We start from the raw sequence: 17,270 nt of genomic DNA on the forward strand, positions 1-17,270 counted from the left end.
TCAAAATCTCGCCAAATTATAAGATTTTTTTCATATAAGCCATAATAATTGTTCCTTTATGGATCTCTGTAAATTGAGAATCCAGCATGGGTTACAACACAGATAGGACTAAATATAATAATGTATTCTGCATCTGTGCTGTAACCTGGATGTACTGTTGGCTGAGAGACATAAAAATAGGATTTACATGCTTACTGTAAAATACTTTCCTTGGAGTCCATTGAGGGACACAGGAAGTCTTACAAATGCTTGGATTGAAGAAATATTTTCAGAGTGGTCCAACTTGCCTCCTCCCTGATTTTTCACCTCCATCCTTCCTGTGCCATTGCACAAATTAGCAGATCTTCCAGCGAAGATTTCTAAAGGTTCATTATATCCAGCTGAACAAAAACCATGTTGTCCATCAGCAGTGCCTGCACCAACTGTTCCCGTAACAGGATGTCATCAAATTACTGCACAATAGGAATGCCATGAGAGGACAACAGGGCAGAAATTGGCATGATGATGAACACCCAAAGTTCAAAAGATAGACTGAAGAGTAGGGCCAAAGACTAATAGCGTAAGGGCCACACAGCAAAGTAAATGGTAATACGCTGGAAAAACAGGAACATGTAGGGACTTGATCCTTGGTGTCCACAGAAGCCAGAAATCTTGTTTATGCAAGGAGGTAACAACAGTGGATTCCCTGTAGAATTTCTAACAAGAAGACATTCACAGTTTTGATATCCATGATGGGACAGATGGCCCTTTTGGGTATGGGAACAATGAACAAGTTAAAAAAAAATCCTAGAAACCACATTGCAACAGGAACTTGGGCCATAACACCTAGGTCCAGATGACACATGATGGCTCAATTGAGATCTGAAATGTGTGCAATGACACAGAAAGGATGAAGTAGGTCTTCAAAACCAGTTCTTGAATCTAAGCATTGGAGATGCACCTTGTGTAAATAAAAACACAAAGGTTTATTCTTCAATAGATGAGAAAGAAATAATGATTGGCATAGCTCCACCAACTATTAAAAAAAATTTGGAATAAAGCCCTTATTTTTTTATTTGTAAAGGAAATAAGACATGTAGATACAATGTATATAGTTGAGTTCATTTTCTGGCCAGGGATCTTCTAAAACAGAGAGATTAATATTTAATATTAATATATAAAATATATTATTATTTTCCTTTGTCTTTGTAAAAAAAATTTTTTGTCTCCCAATAGTTCATCATTCTGCAGTGCTGAGATGGTTCTGGCTAACACCATGCAGTTCCTGGGCCCCTGCAGTGATCTGGATGACCCCTAGTTGGACCACCGTTACGTCCACCTCAGAGACTTAAAGTAGTACTGCAGAAAAAAATACATCTATGAAAAAAACTTATTTCTATGTATTTCTTCAAAATATATTAAAGCATTTTATATTCAACTCAGTCAGACATATTCCATGAGATCTGTCTTTATGTTATGTTATATGATGTAGAGTATATTGTAGATGGTACTTTTCACCCCACACACCAGAATATTTATAAACAAGTCAACAGGTAATTTGCCCAACATTGAGCCCCCCCTATACAACATACGTAAAATTATAGGCATAATCAGGACTTTTTTTCACCGGGAATGTGGGGGAACACACCTCTAGCACTAAATGTATGTAATGGCAATGGATGCTGGGGTGTTCTGGGGGGTCTATTGTCACTGGTTGCTGGTACATATATTGTCGCTGGGGGGATCTGTTGTTGCAGGGGGGGTCTGTTACTGGGGAATTTGTTGTTGGCGAGGGATCTATTGTTGATGGGGGTCTTATGCTGCTGGGGAGTCAATTATTGCTGGGAGGGATCTGCTGTTGAGGGGGGGTCTACTGTTGCTGGCTGTTGCAGGGTCTATTGATGCTCGCTGCTGTGAGATCTATTGTTGCTTGCAGGGTCTATTGTTGTTAGGGTGGATCTATTCTTGCTGCGGGAATAATTTGTTGTGGGAAAGTCTGTTGTTGCTGGAGATCTATTTTTGCTGGGGTAGTTTACTGTTGCTAGCTGCAGCTACTCTATTCCAATGCTTTTCTTGTTATTGGTAACATACTGGGAGATGGGTAGGGGGTGGAGCCAAGGGATGGTGATTGTTGATGGATATGGGGTGGAGACAAGGGGTGACTCGAAAGAGAAGAGTAACTGCATCTTTTTTGTGAGGAAAAAAGCCCTGGGTATAATAGACCAAGAGGTTGTATTCACAATATATTGCAACTATATATTCAAGATGTCACAAAAACAACTAAGCAGATATGTAAAAATAGCTAAAATAGTCTTTTTTATTTTTGTAAATCTTTAATTTTGTATAAAATGTATTGAATCATGACAACAAATGTTGAGGTTGCCTATGCAGACCATATATGCATTCATGAATTGGCACCCTGTATTACACACCAGTAAATTTTACATAATTCTACATTCCTGAGATGACTCATTATTTTCAAATAACAACAAATGATGGGATGAGGTCAAACTCAATTTGAGGCAAGGACACGGGACAAATAAGATGGTCCCAGATCACTTTAGTTAATCTTGATGGGTGTTTTCTCCTGTAACCGCTAAATACCAGTGACAGGGAGAGGAAAAGAAGCAAACTTTCAGTGGTTGCAAAAGGAAAATGGAGAGGATCGGCTCCTGTATATGCCGCCCCTTCTGTCCAAGTGTAAAACAGAATGTGACAAGGAGTCCGTATGAATCCCCTGGAGCATAAGGCAAGGTCACCATTGCAACCCTTGACGCTACACCAGTGGTTGGGGGTGTGTGGTAAAAACACTTCTCAACTATGGTGTCCTGGGAGACCAGATATAGTGAATATGGGGTCCGGGGAGACCAGATATAGTGAATGCAGGGTCCTGGGAGACCAGATATAGTGAATGCAGGGTCTGGGGAGACCAGATATAGTGAATGCAGGGTCCGGGGAGACCGGATATAGTGGATGCAGAGTCCTGGGAGACCAGATATAGTGAATGCAGGGTCCGGGGAGACCAGATATAGTGAATGCAGGGTCCGGGGAGACCAGATATAGTGAATGCAGGGTCCGGGGACACCAGATATAGTGAATGCAGGGTCCGGGGAGACCAGATATAGTGAATGCAGGATCCTGGGAGACCAGATATAGTGAATGCAGGGTCCGGCGAGACAAGATATAGTGAATGCAGGGTCCTGGGAGACCAGATATAGAGAATGCAGGGTCCAGGGAGACCAGATATAGTGAATGCAGGGTCCGGGGAGACCAGATATAGTGAATGCAGGGTCCTGGGAGGCCAGATATAGAGAATGCAGGGTCCAGGGAGACCAGATATAGTGAATGCAGGGCCCTGGGAGACCAGATATAGTGAATGCAGGGTCCTGGGAGATCAGATATAGGGAATGCAGGGTCCGGGGTTTAGTAACACTTTAAATACCCCGCTTCATTGCTCCAATCTTCTTCCACCTCCTTAAAAGTTCCATCATCTTTCACGTCTTTCGTTCATTGCTGTATTAAGCCGGCCCTGGTTCCTCCCCCCGCACACTGTAGGTGGCTCCGCCTCTCACTTGCAGGTAGATCATCCAGTGGGGGTGTCGGCAACTGGGCACCTGCATCTCCCTTGTCCCCACCCTGCACTCAATGGGAGCTGCTCAGGAGATCAGATCTGTAAGAACAGTTGGGAGACAAGCTATCATTTGTATACACAGAAGCCAGACCTCTGTGTTTACAAGTTATAGTGATGAGCAGGGAGCAGAGGGCCTGAGCCAGAGGTGGTGGAACTGAGTTCCACCAAGTTCCAGCTGAAAAAAGCCCTGGTAAATATGAAGAAAAAAAGTCGCCAGCAGCAGTACAAGACAGTTCCCTTTGGCTGTAACACCCTATAGATTTAGGTAGATTTTTGTTAGATAGAAGCTGAGTAGCAGCCTGGGGATGAGTCAGCCTGGGAGTTAGGTAGTAAGGTCACCTCAAGACAGGCTGGGAGACTCTGTCAGGTCAGGGCTTCTGGAACCCTCCCACCTTTTCAGAAACCTGAGAGCTTTCTGGAAGAGGCCCAGATCTGCAGGTTTGATGAACCTTGGCCCATTCCATAGCAGGAGCCTGTGCATGGTGACCTGGGCATGCGCATCAAAAACGAAATATTTTTACCGCACGTGAAACACACTCAAATTTTGCTCATGCAGTAAATAATGTTTAAACTCTTCAATTGATTTTTCACTTGTGAAAAGTTGAAAACAGTTATCATTTTTCACTCACTAATTGTTCAAAAATCAAACGAACATTACATTTTGTAGAATTTGTACAATTTTTCATAGAGTGTATGGCCATCATTTAGCTTAGTGAATGAGGGGAATTTGCATTCACTTCAATCATCCACTGATGTACAAACAAAAATCCTGTTTTGTTTTGGGTTTTTTGTCTCTTTCAAATATGATTGGGTATTCAGAGAGATCCCAGCATCAACTCGTGTACTAAACTAAGTGAACAACCTGATCTCCTTCATCAAAACAATCTTGACAAAGTGGTATGTTTGATGTATGCCGGATTCCAGTATGGGGTGTGAACAGCCCTGTGTTCTGGCAGAAACATTGGTGCCAGTAAAGTGAGAAACCTTTGTCTATATGAAACAAAGAGCTGAATTCTCTACATTTTGTATTTTGTTCAATTGTACGACTCTGGGACAATGATGAAATTCTGGACTTTTTATGAAGTGAGGAGAACCAAGAAGGAAGAAATCTGAGATGTACTGATAGAAAATATGCTTTAGACCTCAGACTAATGAAGTAATGAAGACATAGGATATGATGGTGTTAAGGCGCTCTATACCAGAGTGACCGAACACAAATGTCTTTTACTGGTTGTGTGATATACAGTATATTTACTAAAAGTATATGTGAACCTTCACCTTGTAAAACAACGCATTCAAGTTAGAATAGAAATGAAAGTCAGAACATTTGTGTATATGTTTAAAAATCATGAGTAATCACATACCCTCTGTTCTAATCTGCATAAGGACCTTAAAGAGCTGGGGGAGGAGAAACAGCATTTCACTGGTCTTCCCAGTGAATGGGGGGGGGTCAGGACAATTCTGACCATCAGAGGAGAGCAGTCCTCAGTTTGTTTAGTTTCAGAGGCATTCTTTAATTGAAGAATTTCTGTTTGTCATATTTGTTATGTCGCTGACAGCAGAATGTAAATAAAACAAGTGCCAGCATTAAAATTAAAAAAAAACATTGTGGGGTTCCCCCCAATACATACCAGACCCTTTTCCAAACATGCAGCCCAGCAGGCCAGAAAAGGAGGGGAACAAGCAAGTGCTCCCTCCTCCTGAACCACACCAGGCCACATGCCCTCAACATGGGGAGGTGCTTTAGAGAAAGGGGCTACACCCCAAATCACCTTTTCCCCAAATTGATGAGCACAAGGGCCTCTTCCCCACAATCCTAGCCCAGTGATTGTGGGGCTATGGGGGATGACTTATTGGAATCTGGAAGCCCCCTTTAATAAGGAAACCCTGCCCCCCATGTGAATAAGTATGGGGAACATAGTACCCCCACTCATTCACCAAAAAAAGTCAAAAGTCAATAAAAACGCAAATAGTTATTGACAAGTACTTTATTAAAAAAATAAATAAATAAAAACATGTCACCCAATGTAAATCCAGCACCAATCACAATGCCACACGAAAAAAAACAAAAAAAAACCTGCCGCCTGTCGAACACAACTGGTCCCGTCCAGAGGCACTCGCCAAATTACAGCCTTTTGTTGGTAATTAAACATGGGGACAGGGTCACCAGGTGACCACGTCCCATGACATCACTTAGAGACCCCCGTCTATAACGCCATAGGGGTACTACAGGGCATGTAGCCTGGTATACAGTGGGGATCGAAAGTTTGGGCACCCCAGCTAAAAATTTGTATTAATGTCCATAAAGAAGCCGAGGAAAGATGGAAAAATCTCCAAAGGCATCAAATTACAGATTAGACATTCTTATAATATGTCAACAAAAGTTAGATTTTATTTCCATCATTTACACTTTCAAAATAACAGAAAACAAAAAATGGCGTCTGCAAAAGTTTGGGAACCCTGTAGAGTTAATATCTTGTACTGCCCCCATTGCAAAGCTGAGACCTGCCAGTGTCTTGGATTGTTCTCAATCATCGTCTGGGAAGACCAGGTGATGTCAATCTCAAAGGTTTTAAATGCCCAGACTCATCTGACCTTGCCCCAACAATCAGCACCATGGGTTCTTCTAAGCAGTTGTCTAGAAAACTGAAACTGAAAATAGTTGACGCTCACAAAGCTGGAGAAGGCTATAAGAAGATAGCAAAGCGTTTTCAGATGTCAATATCCTCTGTTCGGAATGTAATTAAGAAATGGCAGTCATCAGGAACAGTGGAAGTTAAAGCAAGATCTGGAAGACCAAGAAAAATATCAGACAGAACAGCTCGCAGGATTGTAAGCAAAACAATTGAAAACCCACGTTTGACTGCACGATCCCTCCAGAAAGATCTGGCAGACACTGGAGTTGTGGTACACTATTCCACTATAAAGAGATACTTGTACAAATATGGTCTTCATGGAAGAGTCATCAGAAGAAAACCTCTTCTACGTCCTCACCACAAAAATTATCATTTGAACTTTGCAAATGAACATATAGACAAGCCTGATGCATTTTGGAAACAAGTTCTGTGGACCGATGAGGTTCAAATTGAACTTTTTGGCCGGAATGAGCAAAGGTACATTTGGAGAAGAAGGGGCACAGAATTTAATGAAAATAACCTCTGTCCAACTGTTAAGCATGGGGTTGGATCAATCATGCTTTGGGGTTGTGTTGCAGCCAGTGGCACAGGGAACATCTCACGAGTAGAAGGAAAAATGGATTCAATAAAATTTCAGCAAATTTTGGATGGTAACTTGATGCCATCTGTGAAAAAGCTGAAGTTAAAGAGAGGATGGCTTCTACAAATGGATAATGATCCTAAACACACCTCGAAATCCACGGGGGATTACATCAAGAGGCGTAAACTGAAGGTTTTGCCATGGCCTTCACAATCTCCTGACCTCAACATAATTTAAAATCTATGGATAGACCTTAAAAGAGCAGTGCGTGACAGACAGCCCAGAAATCTCAAAGAACTGGAAGACTTTTGTAAGGAAGAATGGGCAAAGATACCTCAAACAAGAATTGAAAGACTCTTGGCTGGCTACAAAAAGCGTTTACAAGCTGTGATACTTGCCAAAGGGGGCAGTACAAGATATTAACTCTGCAGGGTGCCCAAACGTTTGCAGACGCCATTTTTTTGTTTTATGTTATTTTGAAAGTGTAAATGATAGAAATAAAATCTAACTTTTGTTGACATATTATAAGAATGTCTAATCTGTAATTTGATGCCTTTTGGAGATTTTTCCATCTTTCCTTGGCTTCTTTATGCACATTAATACAAATTTTTAGCTGGGGTGCCCAAACTTTCGATCTCCACTGTAGTTAAGGAGAGAAGGGGGGTGCTCACTCACCCTCTCCCTTTCCTGGCCTGACAGACTTCATGCTCAGACAAGGGTCTGGTATGGATGTTGAGGTGGACCCCATGCCATTTTAAAAAAATTATTTTTGATGTGGGGTTCCCCTCAAAATCCATACTAGACCTGAAGGGCCTGGTAAAGATTGGGGTGGAGGACCCTCACGCTATTTCCTTTAAAAAAAAATTGATGTTGCTTCTTTTGTTGACATTCTGCTGTCAGTTGGGAATCCCGCTGACAGCAGATTAGTTATGGTTGTTAAAGATGTGGATGTCGCCTGTTCCTTAACAACCACCTAGTCACAATGAATCCAAATGAAACTATTTAATGTAATGAATTTGTTAATTTCTTTATGTAACGGACATGTAAAATTTGAGTGGAAATATGGTATCATAGCCATGACAGGTTGAGTAGATTAGATTATGTCAGGCCCTTTCATTGCAAAGGTGTGTGCAGGAACAGTCTGGTAATTAAGGATGTACATTGAGCCCCTGGGCAGTAGGGAAATGAATAGAAGGTACAAAGGAATGGTCTGGGATCAGATGTGTATGTATACACAATCCCTCAATAGGCCTTACAGACTCAATCATCATTTAGCATTAATTAGTCTAAAGCCAGGTTCCTGGATGTGACAACTTTTGTGTGTCAATCAGGTTATCACCTTCTGAGGAAAACCAGTGACAGCAGACAGACTGTCTGCCTTTTGTGGAAAGCTCTATAAGTAATATTCATCAAAGGAGTATGTTTAATCTCTTATAAAAAGCCAAAATATTAGTTGGAGAGATATGAACAAGCTTCCTTTGTGCAGGCCATTCTGTACGCTACATTTACATATAAGAGTCATATTTGTGGTTTGGGGAGGAAGCCAGGGAAATGCATGGAATGGTTAGATGACGCGGGGGTGCGACAGTCGGATGGTGTTTGGTACTGTTGCGATCGGGCTGACGCGCTGGTGTCAGAAATCCAATCCCCGACTTGGTGTTCAGGCCAGTCTTGGCCCAATTGAACTTGGGCAGGTCCATACACAGTACCTCTTGTGGGCAGGTCAGGACCACCTCCCCCAGAGTCAATTGGCCGAAGACTAATGTCCCGCCCATGTCCAAATCGCAATAAATTGAACGCACGGACATTTGGACAGGGTGATCCGTACGGAGCTGGTTCGATTGACCAATGGATTGCTAAGTTTCTGGCGTGCTCCAGCCGCAGGGTAAAGTGTTATTCTGTCTTTTTTATTCCCTTTTATTTTATAGTAATTAGTCATTTGTGTGTCTTCTTATATCTTTTGTATTTCTGTAACTTTTTATATTTGTACATATTTTATGCACTGCCCACTTTGGGAAATTAAATCTTAAAATTAATTAGTGAACTTCTGTGTATTTAAGCACGTGCTCATATCTTCGGAGAGACTAGATTGGAGAGATTAGATTGGGTTATATTGTATTTTAGTGCCTTTAAAACGCTCGGTTAAGCTCATTGCCAATCTGTATGCAACTGCACTGTGAGTGGGCAGATTGCACGCAGATTGCAAAGGTAACAGATCTGCCAGATGGAGATCTGTGTGTGTGTGGTGTCTCAACAGACTATTCTGCGGATAAACTGTTGGGTGGTGGCAGGCTACCTTTGTGGTGCGTCTGGTGTGGGGGTGTGTGGACAGTGGAAGGGTTATCAACACCGGGGTTCGAGCTAGGATAGCTGAAGGGACCTTTAGAAGGGTGTGTGATTACTAAGCTGGTCCTCAACTCTAATCAGGGCACCAGGTTGTATGTAAGATCATATCTGCCAGTGTGTTGTCGACCAGCTGGATAAGAGTGGAGTCTCCATCTGATGGTGGCCAGAGGTAGTGCGGGCTGTGAAAGGGTATCACGGCTACTCTTATACAGTCATGGCCGAAATTGTTGGCACCCTTGATATTTCTCCAGGAAATCATGTATTTCTCACGAAACGTATTGCATTAACACATGTTTTGCTATACACATGTTTATTCCCTTTGTGTGTATTGGGACAAAACAAAAAAAGGGAGGAAAGAAAGCAAATTCGACATAATGTCACACAAACCTCCAAAAATGGGCTGGACAAAAGTATTGGCACCCTTTCACAACTGCGGATAAATAAGAATGTTACAAGCATGTGATGCTCCTGTAAACTCACCTGGGGCAAGTAACAGGTGTGGGCAATATAGAAATCACACCTGAAAGCAGATAAAAAGGAGAGACGTTCACTTAACCTTTGCATTGTGTGTCTGTCTGTGCCACACTAAGCATGGACAACAGAAAGAGGAGACGAGAACTGTCTGAGGACCTGAGAACCAAAATTGTGGCAAAATATCAACAATCTCAAGGTTACAAGTCCATCTCCAGAGAACTAGATTTGCCTTTGTCCACAGTGCGCAACATTATCAAGAAGTTTGCAACCCATGGCACTGTAGCTAATCTCCCTGGTCGTGGACGGATGAGGAAAATTGATGAAAGATTGCAACGCAGAATAGTCCGGATGGTGGATAAGCAGCCCCAAACATGTTCCAAAGACATTCAAGCTGTCCTGCAGGCTCAGGGAGCATCAGTGTCAGCGCGAACTATCCGTCGACATTTAAATGAAATGAAACGCTATGGCAGGAGACCCAGGAGGACCCCACTGCTGACACAGAGACATAAAAAAGCAAGACTACAGTTTGCCAAAATGTACTTGAGTAAGCCAAAAGCCTTCTGGGAAAACGTCTTGTGGACAGATGAGACCAAGATAGAGCTTTTCGGTAAAGCACATCATTCTACTGTTTACCGAAAACGGAATGAGGCCTACAAAGAACAAAACACAGTACCTACGGTAAAATATGGTGGAGGTTCAATGATGTTTTGGGGTTGTTTTGCTGCCTCTGGCACTGGGTGCCTTGACTGTGTGCAAGGCATCATGAAATCTGAGGATTACCAAAGGATTTTGGGTCGCACTGTAGGGCCCAGTGTCAGAAAGCTGGGTTTGCGTCCAAGATCCTGGGTCTTCCAGCAGGACAATGACCCCAAACATACGTCAAAAAGCACTCAGAAATGGATGGCAAAGAAGCGCTGGAGAGTTCTGAAGTGGCCAGCAATGAGCCCAGATCTAAATCCCATTGAACACCTGTGGAGAGATCTTAAAATTGCTGTTGGGAAAAGGTGTCCTTCCAATAAGAGAGACCTGGAGCTGTTTGCAAAGGAAGAGTGGTCCAAAATTCCGGGTGAGAGGTGTCAGAAGCTTATTGATGGTTATAGGAAGCGACTGATTTCAGTTATGTTTTCCAAAGGGTGTGCAACCAAATATTAAGTTAAGGGTGCCAATACTTTTGTCCAGCCCATTTTTGGGGTTTTGTGTGACATTATGTCATATTTGCTTTTCTGCCTCTGTTTTATATTTGTTCCAATACATACAAAGGGAATAAACATGTGTATAGCAAAACATGTGTTAATGCAATACCTTTTTTGTGTGAAATACTTGATTTTCAGGAAAAATATCAAGGGTGCCAACAATTTCGGCCATGACTGTATATGGTTTGAGATATTTAAGTGTAAATCCCTTATTATCCCCTCTTTACCACCCTGTCGCGGCCACACGTGTGTGTCACGGTTAGCTAGTCGCTGTGGGCGTGGCGTGTGGTGGACATGTGACAGGGTGATCGTTTAACGAATCCTTGACACTTTATAACTTTTTTTTTTCATATTCCTTGACATTCATTACTATGTCCATTCAGAAATTTGGATACATCTGGATCTCCAGCAGGCACATATAAGGAATATGACATGCTGGGTGTACATATTCTTTAATGAGTAAAGGTGGCACAACATCAGCAGGTCACCAGATAGATGGGAAATAGCTTTCCAGAAACCAAATAAATTCTAAATGCCAGCAGGGTTGTTAAGGAACTAAAATAAAAAAAGAAATATTAAGATAGTGGGGGTGATTTTTACGTATCATATAACTGAAAGCACCTGACCAACGTCAAGAACCCCCCCCTTCCCACCCCCGCTCAAGTGAAGCCCATCCATGACCAAGCCAAGTTCAGCCGATTACTAATCAGCCGGCTCCGGAGCTGCGCATGCACAGTTCTACAGCTGGCTGATAATTAATTGGCTGGACTCCACTCAGGCAGAAGGGTGGGCTGAGAAGGGGGGGGCACAGGGGGTAGAGAGGAAGCTTGGGATAAGTGGAGCTTTTACAGGCACTTTTCTGCTGTTTACAGACAGCATGAATTGTGACTGCTTGGGGCAGTTAGGAAAATTAGGTAGCCATGAGGCCCCTGTGCCTGTGAGGCCTTAGGTGACTGTCTAATTTACCTAATTAAAGAGCCGCCTCTGGACTGGACCCCAGTATAGAGTGTGGGTTGTATCTTGGACTCCAGTATACAGTGTGAGTTGTAGACTGGACTCCAGTATAGAGTGTGAGTTGTAGACTGGACTCCAGTATAGAGTTTGAATTGTAGACTGGACTCCAGTATAGAGTGTGAGTTGTAGACTGGACTCCAGTATAGAGTGTGAGTTGGATCCTGGACTCCAGTATAGAGTGTGAGTTGTAGACTGCACTCCAGTATAGAGTGTGAGTTGTAGACTGGACCCCAGTATAGAGTGTGAGTTGTACACTGGACTCCAGTATAGAGTGTGAGTTGTAGACTGGACTCCAGTATAGAGTGTGAGTTGTAGACTGGACTCCGGTATAGAGTGTGAGTTGGATCCTGGACTCCAGTATAGAGTGTGAGTTGTAGACTGGACTCCAGTATAGAGTGTGAGTTGTAGACTGTACCCCAGTATAGAGTGTGATTTGTACACTGGACTCCAGTATAGAGTGTGAGTTATAGACTGGACTCCAGTACAGAGTGTGAGTTGTAGACTGGACTCCAGTACCGAGTGTGAGATGTAGACTGGACTTCAGTATAGAGTGTGAGTTGTATCCTGGACTCCAGTATAGAGTGTGAGTTGTACACTGGACTCCAGTATAGAGTGTGAGTTGTAGACTGGACTCCAGTATAGAGTGTGAGTTGTAGACTGGACTCCAGTATAGAGTGTGAGTTGTATCCTGGACTCCAGTATAGAGTGTGAGTTGTATCCTGGACTCCAGTATAGTGTGCGTTGTAGACTGGACTCAAGTATTGGGTGTGAGTTGTATCCTGGACTCCAGTATAGAGTGTGAGTTGTATCCTGGACTCCAGTATAGAGTGTGAGTTGTATCCTGGACTCCAGTATAGAGTGTGAGTTGTATCCTGGACTCCAGTATAGAGTGTGAGTTGTATCCTGGACTCCAGTATAGTGTGAGTTGTAGACTGGACTCCAGTATAGAGTGTTAGTTGTAGACTGGACTCCAGTATAGAGTGTGAGTTGTATCCTGGACTCCAGTATAGAGTGTGAGTTGTAGACTGGACTCCAGTATAGAGTGTGAGTTGTAGACTGGACTCCAGTATAGAGTGTGAGTTATAGACTGGACTCCAGTACAGAGTGTGAGTTGTAGACTGGACTCCAGTACCGAGTGTGAGATGTAGACTGGACTCCAGTATAGAGTGTGAGTTGTATCCTGGACTCCAGTATAGAGTGTGAGTTGTAGACTGGACTCCAGTATAGAGTGTGAGTTGTAGACTGGACTCCAGTATAGAGTGTGAGTTGTATCCTGGACTCCAGTATAGAGTGTGAGTTGTATCCTGGACTCCAGTATAGTGTGCGTTGTAGACTGGACTCAAGTATTGGGTGTGAGTTGTATCCTGGACTCCAGTATAGAGTGTGAGTTGTATCCTGGACTCCAGTATAGAGTGTGAGTTGTATCCTGGACTCCAGTATAGTGTGAGTTGTATCCTGGACTCCAGTATAGTGTGCGTTGTAGACTGGACTCAAGTATTGGGTGTGAGTTGTATCCTGGACTCCAGTATAGAGTGTGAGTTGTATCCTGGACTCCAGTATAGGGTGTGAGTTGTATCCTGGACTCCAGTATAGAGTGTGAGTTGTAGACTGGATGCCCCAGCCTCAGCAGCAATCAGTCTGCCACAGGAGGGTTCTAAAAAGACAGAGAAAGGCAGTCATTGGTTGCAGGACCGTTGAAACGCTGTGCAGCTGCAGACATCAGGAGGAAAACTCATCATCAGCTCTGTCCCCCTTGACTCTGGCTCCTACTTCTTGGCTCCAGGCTGCTGCTGCCGGGTTAGGTAAGAGTCCCTTCCTGCACCAAGGACACTCCCGCCTGTTTAGTCTGCCACAGCACAGCATATTCTCTGCCACAGCAGATTCCTGGCTCTGGATGAATGCACAGTGCCTAACTTTAATGTGTCTAGGTGTTTTCCTCCATTCACATCCGCTCGCAACGCCCCCGTCCTCTCACAGCACCTCCAATAGCACCCCCCTCCTCTCGCAGTGCCCCTTGTCTTACAGTGTCTCCTTCTCCAGGGCTGGGACAAAGGGTGGGCAGGAGGGGCAGTTGCCCCGGGCATAGCATCACAAGGGAGCAGAGAATGGACACAGCATAGGAGACCCATTCTATTTCATTAATTAACAGTAGGGGAGGGGGTGCAATTCTGCATCCTTGCCCTGAGGGCTAGGTGTACTTGTCCTTGAACTGCTCTTCTCACCTTGCCCCCCTCCTGTCACACTGCCCCCCTTCTGTCACTCTACTCCCCTCCAACTGTCACCCTGCCCACCACCTCTCACAGTGCCCCCCTAACTGTCACCCTGGCCCCCAACTCTCACAGTGCCCTGATTGCCCTGCCCCCCTTCATTCACACTGTCCCTGTTCTTTCACACTGCCCCCTCCGTCACATTGCCCCCTTCTGTCACCCTTCCCCCCTTCTGTCACACTGCCCTCATTCTGTCACAGAACCCCTTCCAGCCAACCTTGCTCCCCTCCTTTTACATGCCCTCCCTCCTGTCATGCTCACGGAGGATTGGTGGGGGGGCAGAAGGACAGAGGGGAGATGGAGGCAGCAAAATGCACCTTCACCTGTGTAGACAAAAATCCTTGCACCAGCCCTGTGTAAGATTGATCACCATTGGGAGGACATCTGCGGCATCAGTGTGATGAGAGGCCTTAAGCCACCCTTATTTGTTTCATACTTCTTTGCTGCTACCAGTAGAGATCTGCCTAAAGGGTATTCAATATGCTGGGCTGTATATGACATACACCTGCCCCTTGCACTATTTATGCTGAATTGTACAGATGGTGGTAGCTCAGTGGTCACTCTTCATGAAGCATTACTTTACGGTAGGCTGTGTGCAGAAAAGCATATGTAATGGTAGAGTTTCATATATTAAAAAAATCAATGTGCTGAAGTTTGTAAATGTTTGTCAGACTCCTGATTGTAACACAGTTTTTAAAGCACTTCTTTTGAGTACAAGGACTAAGCCATATGTTACTGTGTACACACTGAGTAGGATCACATTTTAAGCCTCTCCCATTGTCAGCGCAATTTGCCGCACCCACAGTTTGTCACAGCGTGGAAGGTGTGCTGTCTAATGAATGTGCTCTGGTTGCCCAAGGCTGAACTCCCCCCCACAGGAAAAAAAAATATCTACAGCCCTGTCCAGTAAAAAGTGTTTGTTGCATACTGGACTACAGTACAGAGTGTGAGTTGTATCCTGGACTCCAATATAGAGTGTGAGTTGTAGACTGGACTCCAGTATAGAGTGTGAGTTGTAGACTGGACTCCAGTATAGATTGTGAGTTGTAGACTGGACTCCAGTATAGAGTGTGAGTTGTAGACTGGACTCCAGTATAGAGTGTGAGTTGTAGACTGGACTCCAGTATAGATTGTGAGTTGTAGACTGGACTCCAGTATAGACTGTGAGTTGTAGACTGGACTCCAGTATAGAGTGTGAGTTGTATCCTGGACTCCAATATAGAGTATGAGTTGTAGACTGTACTCCAGTATAGAGTGTGAGTTGTAGACTGGACTCAAGTACCGAGTGTGAGTTGTAGACTGGACTCCAGTATAGAGTGTGAGTTGTAGACTGGACTCCAGTACAGAGTGTGAGTTGTAGACTGGACTCCAGTATAGATTGTGAGTTGTAGACTGGACTCCAGTATAGAGTGTGAGTTGTATCCTGGACTCCAATATAGAGTGTGAGTTGTAGACTGGACTCCAGTATAGAGTGTGAGTTGTAGACTGGACTCCAGTACCGAGTGTGAGTTGTAGACTGGACTCCAGTATAGAGTGTGAGTTGTAGACTGGACTCCAGTACAGAGTGTGAGTTGTAGACTGGACTCCAGTATAGAGTGTGAGTTGTATCCTGGACTCCAATATAGAGTGTGAGTTGTAGACTGTTCTCCAGTATAGAGTGTGAGTTGTAGACTGGACTCCAGTACCGAGTGTGAGTTGTAGACTGGACTCCAGTATAGAGTGTGAGTTGTAGACTGGACTCCAGTATAGATTGTGAGTTGTAGACTGGACTCCAGTATAGACTGTGAGTTGTAGACTGGACTCCAGTATAGAGTGTGAGTTGTATCCTGGACTCCAATATAGAGTGTGAGTTGTAGACTGTACTCCAGTATAGAGTGTGAGTTGTAGACTGGACTCCAGTACCGAGTGTGAGTTGTAGACTGGACTCCAGTATAGAGTGTGAGTTGTATCCTGGACTCCAATATAGAGTGTAAGTTGTAGACTGTACTCCAGTATAGAGTGTGAGTTGTAGACTGGACTCCAGTATAAAGCGTGAGTTGTAGACTGGACTCCAGTATAGAGTTTGAGTTGTAGACTGGACTCCAGTATAAAGCGTGAGTTGTAGACTGGACTCCAGTATAGAGTTTGAGTTGTAGACTGGACTCCAGTATAGAGTGTGAGTTGTAGACTGGACTCCAGTATAGAGTGTGAGTTGTAGACTGGACCCCAGTATAGAGTTTGAGTTGTAGACTGGACTCCAGTATAGAGTGTGAGTTGTAGACTGGACCCCAGTATAGAGTGTGAGTTGTAGACTGGACTCCAGTATAGAGTGTGAGTTGTAGACTGGACTCCAGTGTAGAGTGTGAGTTGTAGACTGGACTCCAGTATAGAGTGTGAGTTGTAGACTGGACTCCAGTATAGAGTGTGAGTTGTAGAATGGACTCCAGTATAGAGTTTGAGCTGTAGACTGGACTCCAGTATAAAGTGTGAGCTGTAGTCTGGACTCCAGTATAGAGTTTGAGCTGTAGACTGGACCCCAGTATAGAGTGTGAGTTGTAGACTGGACCCCAGTATAGAGTGTGAGTTGCAGACTGGACTCCAGTATAGAGCATGAGTTGTAGACTGGACTCCAGTATAGAGTGTGAGTTGCAGACTGGACTGCAGTATAGAGCATGAGTTGCAGACTGGACTCCAGTATAGAGCATGAGTTGTAGACTGGACTCCAGTATAGAGTGTGAGTTGTAGACTGGACTCCAGTACAGAGTTTGAGTTGTAGACTGGACTCCAGTATAGAGTGTGAGTTGTAGACTGGACTCCAGTATAAAGTTTGAGTTGTAGACTGGACTCCAGTATAAAGTGTGAGCTGTAGTCTGGACTCCAGTATAGAGTTTGAGCTGTAGACTGGACCCCAGTATAGAGTGTGAGTTGCAGACTGGACTCCAGTATAGAGTGTGAGTTGTATCCTGGACTCCAGTATAGAGTGTGAGTTGTAGACTGGACTCCAGTATAGAGTGTGAGTTGTATCCTGGACTCCAGTATAGAGTGTGAGTTGTAGACTGGACTCCAGTATAGAGTGTGAGTTGTAGACTGGATGCCCGAGCCTCAGCAGCAATCCATCTGTCACAGGAGGGTTCTGATCGCCATAGAAGAAAGATTAAGTTAGTCATTGGT

At 43.9% G+C, this 17,270-nt stretch overlaps 1 protein-coding gene across 1 annotated transcript in view; it reads left to right on the top strand.

Annotated features, from left to right (window-relative positions):
• The window catches only part of LOC149445227 (pancreatic lipase-related protein 2-like), a 43,768-nt gene extending 42,347 nt beyond the window's left edge, over positions 1-1,421 (top strand). The window contains exon 12 of the mRNA XM_089654066.1: positions 1,216-1,421. Coding sequence (XP_089510192.1) covers positions 1,216-1,297 — 82 coding nt within the window. The 3' untranslated portion in view covers positions 1,298-1,421. The remainder of the gene's footprint in view (positions 1-1,215) is intronic.
• The last annotated feature ends 15,849 nt before the right edge of the window (positions 1,422-17,270 follow it).

The sequence above is a fragment of the Staurois parvus genome, unplaced genomic scaffold (genome assembly GCF_062004578.1).
Source record: "Staurois parvus isolate SC_StPar_1 unplaced genomic scaffold, SC_StPar_1.0 ptg000737l, whole genome shotgun sequence".
Classification (NCBI taxonomy): domain Eukaryota; kingdom Metazoa; phylum Chordata; class Amphibia; order Anura; family Ranidae; genus Staurois; species Staurois parvus.